The sequence below is a fragment of the Eurypyga helias genome, unplaced genomic scaffold (assembly GCF_000690775.1).
Source record: "Eurypyga helias isolate BGI_N326 unplaced genomic scaffold, ASM69077v1 Scaffold43546, whole genome shotgun sequence".
NCBI classification, from domain to species: domain Eukaryota; kingdom Metazoa; phylum Chordata; class Aves; order Eurypygiformes; family Eurypygidae; genus Eurypyga; species Eurypyga helias.
The window spans coordinates 1-4,002 of record NW_010256757.1 but is presented as its reverse complement, the minus strand read 5'-3'; the positions used below and the strand labels follow the sequence as shown (position 1 = coordinate 4,002).

Below are 4,002 nucleotides of genomic sequence, written 5' to 3'. Positions count from 1 at the left end.
TGCCCCTCGCCTTTCAGGGGGAGGGACCCCCCCGGGTTTTCGGAGGGCTGAGACCCCCAGCCCGGCACGTCCAGGGGGGCAGGAGGGGTTCGGCGCCGGCGGTGAGCCCGTCAGAAGAAGAGCCAGGCGGTCAGCGCAGCGCTTCGCTGTAACCCGACTCCGCGTCAAAAATCTTTCTAGAAAAGCTGAAAGTGTTTCTTATTTACAGGTTTCCCCTCACCAGACCCGATCTTTGCAAGAAATGGGAAGCCGCTGTTAAAAGGAAAAACTTTAAGCCAACCAAGTATAGCAGCATCTGCTCAGAACACTTCACTCCTGACTGCTTTAAAAGGGAATGCAACAACAAGCTTCTGAAAGAAAATGCTGTGCCCACAATATTTTGTTATACCGAACCCAGTGAAAAGGTAAACCCAAAGCACTCCTGTTTCAAGGCAGTGGAAGGCGTGTATGCAGCTTGGTGTAGCAGAGTAGCCGAGAGAGGATGCAGGTTGTGAAATATACAGGCTGAGCCTGTGCACCTGGAGGCACGTGGAGGCATAGGTGGCTGAAGTGCATCCACGAGCTGCTCACATTCGCTTTGACGAGAGCGGAGATGTAGCTGTCCGAGGCTCTGGAGCAGGCAGAGTGTTGTACGGACATGCAGTAGCTTCGATCCGCTCTTGTGTGAGTACACCAAAGCCTGAGTGGTGTAACTTCAGTTAAAACCTTGTGCTGAATTGAATGGTACGGCAGCAAAGTAACAAAGTGTTGCCCTGTAGTTCAGTTGTTCATCTGTATTTGTGGCTTATGTGGAGAGCCTGCAATAATACTTGCAAAGTGCACTGTACTCTCCCACGCTGCCTGGTGGCTCCTGCTAACACTGAAGAGAGCATGGACCTTAGTTTTAAAACTTCACGATCCGATTTAAAGGGCTCTGCCCTCTGGCTTTGCAGAGAAGTGTGATGCACCCAGAGGGGCAGAACAGTAGCTGCACCTGCTACCCGTCTGTGCTCAAACCGTCTCTGTCTTGCCTTAATAGTCGCCTATGTGTTCATAAGCCAGGCTGGTCCCTAACTTCTCTCTCTGAACTTCTGATGGCAGTCTCCTGTGAGATGTATTGTTCCCTTCATGGTGTTGCTAAAGCATCTTGAAGTGGGATGCAGTTAAGGTTACGAGTGCTTCCTTCTGGATGTAATAACTGCAGGACAAGTACAGAGAAGATTGACTCTTAACTTCTATAAAGGATATAAAATATTACGTTTCTTGCTACTCTGCCGTAGAGGAGGTGGCAAAAGAGAGAATGGATGTGATGGGTCTAGGGGTGAAAGACTGTTATGGGATGAAGTGCACAAAGGAAAACTGGGACTTCTGCTTGTTGGATTTTTTTTTTTTTTTAATGCACAATATTGGATTTGATGGAGAAATAAAAAGGGAATGTGTTTGAAAAATTAGAAGTGGATAGTAACAGAGAAGAGGATATAAACAGAAGGTATATAAGACACTTTCCAGGTAACTACATCTGTGTTAAATTTTTTGTTTGATCGCACTTCCCTGCTATGGATGTATAGGGTAATTGCAAAAGTTTGATCGGTGCAGCAGGATTAGTGGTGAGCCGCATTCCCCATTTCATTATCATGCCTGGGTGTACAGAAACACAAAAGAGTACCTGATAGTTACAGAGAAGGATTTAGTGCTATTCCTGTTTGTCTCATGGCACTTTTAAACGAGCTGTCACATATCTTCAAGAAATAACATAGTAACAAAGGAGAAAAGTAGTGGTTGTTTTGGAATTGAATCCACACTGATTTTGAAATACAGCTTTTTGTCTTTTGCATTATGTGATTCGAAATGCATTCTTTTTCTTAAGTCTCGGAATAACCACTTATTGGATGTAAGAATTAATTAGAATTCACTTATGATGTGTCACTGATACTGACTATCTGTTCTCCATGACAAATTGTGACAGTAGTGATGTATTTATAGAGGTGCCATGTGCTGGGTGAGCTGCAAATAGAAGTCTTTGTGTAGATTCAGCTGTCTGGCAGTGATTTCATTTTTGCTTGCGCTTCCAACACGGGTGAATTTCTCTTTGTCAATTACATCTTTGTCTTGTATAGTTTTTTAGTGGGAAAGTTTGAAATTAATACCTGGTAGTTTGAAAGTAATACCTGATACCAGTTTTCAAAATCGGTTCAGTGCTTTTTTTGTTGGGAATGTCTTGGGCTGTCTTTTTGACAGGCAATGTGCAAACTTTTGTTTGAACAGTGCTTTTGGGGTTTTTTTGGGGGGTTTTTTTTGGTCATTGTGTGCCCAGAAGCATTTCTCAGTTATATTGTGTTCTTTTGGGGCAGAAAGATTCAGATTCTCTGCTCTGGCCTGTACTCAGATGATGAGGGATCCGTGTTGTCCTAAACTGTATAAATGAGCCTATCTAGAGCAGCATGATAAAGACTGCAGTTTCATGTGGAGTTGAGCCAATCAATATTCTACTGCTGCCAAAAGGGAGAATCGTGCCTCTCCCTGCTCCATCCTATCTGCCAGCCATGCCGTCCTGATTCTCACTCCTTCCACACACCAGCGCAGGTGTACCTCCTGTTGCATTGCTTTGACTTTTACTAAAGGACAGGAGATTTCTGCAGTGACGGTGGGAGAGTGAATAGCTTTCTGTCATCTTAGCAACTTACTGTGTTTGAGCAAAGAGTAAATACCAGGGCTGGAGGGCTCCTTTGCTCTCAAAGAGCTGTTTGTTTTGGCTCATCATGTCTTTGGAAACCAAATGCTTATGCTGCAGCCTGAAACCAGTGACACAGTCACTTCCAGTTGCTGAGATGGAGGCCTTGCTGTGTCTACCTGTCTGCTCTACCAATTTATCAGCCTCCTCAGTAGATGACCCTTGTTCTAGCTCAACAGAGGATTATCTTCTTCAGCTACGTTTTTGATTAAGTTAGCTGACCAGTTCAGAGTATGTAAGGGTAAGAAGCAGCAGAAAGAGGGAGGGACAGAGGGGAGTGGGATCGCAGTGAGGAGTTATTAGGTCAGCTGAACTCTATTTTATGGAACTGCAGCCTGCGTTCTTGTGACTAGGCTACTTGTGGATATGTATTTGACCTAAGTCTTCAAGTGAAAGTGATTTCTACGTTCTTCAGTTTTTGTTTTATTTCAGACACCAAGGACTTGAATTTCAAAGAGCCCTGAAAACAAAGCTGCTTGAAAATAACTCCAGTTTAAAAGCCAAACAAAACAGGCCGAGAACTGTTTTTGTCAGTTTTGAAAATGTAGGCTTTGAAATTTTGTTATGAATTTCAGTCCTGGTAGCTTATGTTTTTCTGGGGCTGTAGTAAGGAAGTTGTGTTGTAAACAATGTTAAGCATGAAAATGTACCTTTTTTGCTTGTTTTTTCTAGCCTGAAGAGTTTGCAGAACAGCCAGAAGGTCCAGTACCACCTCCTCCACCACCACCCCCTCCCCCGCCACCGCCCCCTCCAGCAGCAGCTCCAGTTCCACTACCAACATCTCCATCAACTCCTTCTTTTCATTTATCTCAAATAGATGCCAGGTTTGTCGATCCAAGTATTGGGTTATTGATGCCTCCTCTCCAGACCCCTAGCAATCTTGCTGTTTTTTGTGATCACAACTATACTGTAGAAGATACAGTTCATCAGCGAAAAAGAATTCAGCAGCTGGAGGAACAAGTGGAAAAACTGCGGAAGAAGCTCAAGACAGCACAACAGCGGTGCCGGCGTCAGGAAAGACAAATTGAAAAACTGAGGGAGATTGTTCAGTTTCAGAAGGAAAAAGACATATTGGCAGGAAAAGGCTACGTGATTGTGCCCAATGACTATTTTGAAGTTGTGGAAGTACCTGCCTAGAAGTCATGAACATCAGTTTTCACTTTGCTAGGCCAAGAAATTTAGTTTAAAAGCTAAATGCTCCCTAATTCTGTGTGTAAGACTCCAGAATTCTAAAACAGTAAATAAGTATGTTTTATAAATAAAACAGTAATAGAATGGTTAGGGTTGGAAGG

At 43.7% G+C, this 4,002-nt stretch overlaps 1 protein-coding gene across 1 annotated transcript; it reads left to right on the top strand.

The window, feature by feature from the left end:
• Nucleotides 1-208: 208 nt before the first annotated feature.
• On the top strand, nucleotides 209-3,847 carry LOC104503720 (THAP domain-containing protein 1-like; the record flags this gene model as incomplete). Its single annotated transcript, XM_010153768.1, has 2 exons — nucleotides 209-404; nucleotides 3,383-3,847. Coding segments are annotated over 2 exons (661 nt in total), but the record flags the coding sequence as incomplete, so codon positions are not given.
• Between the last annotated feature and the right edge of the window lie 155 nt (nucleotides 3,848-4,002).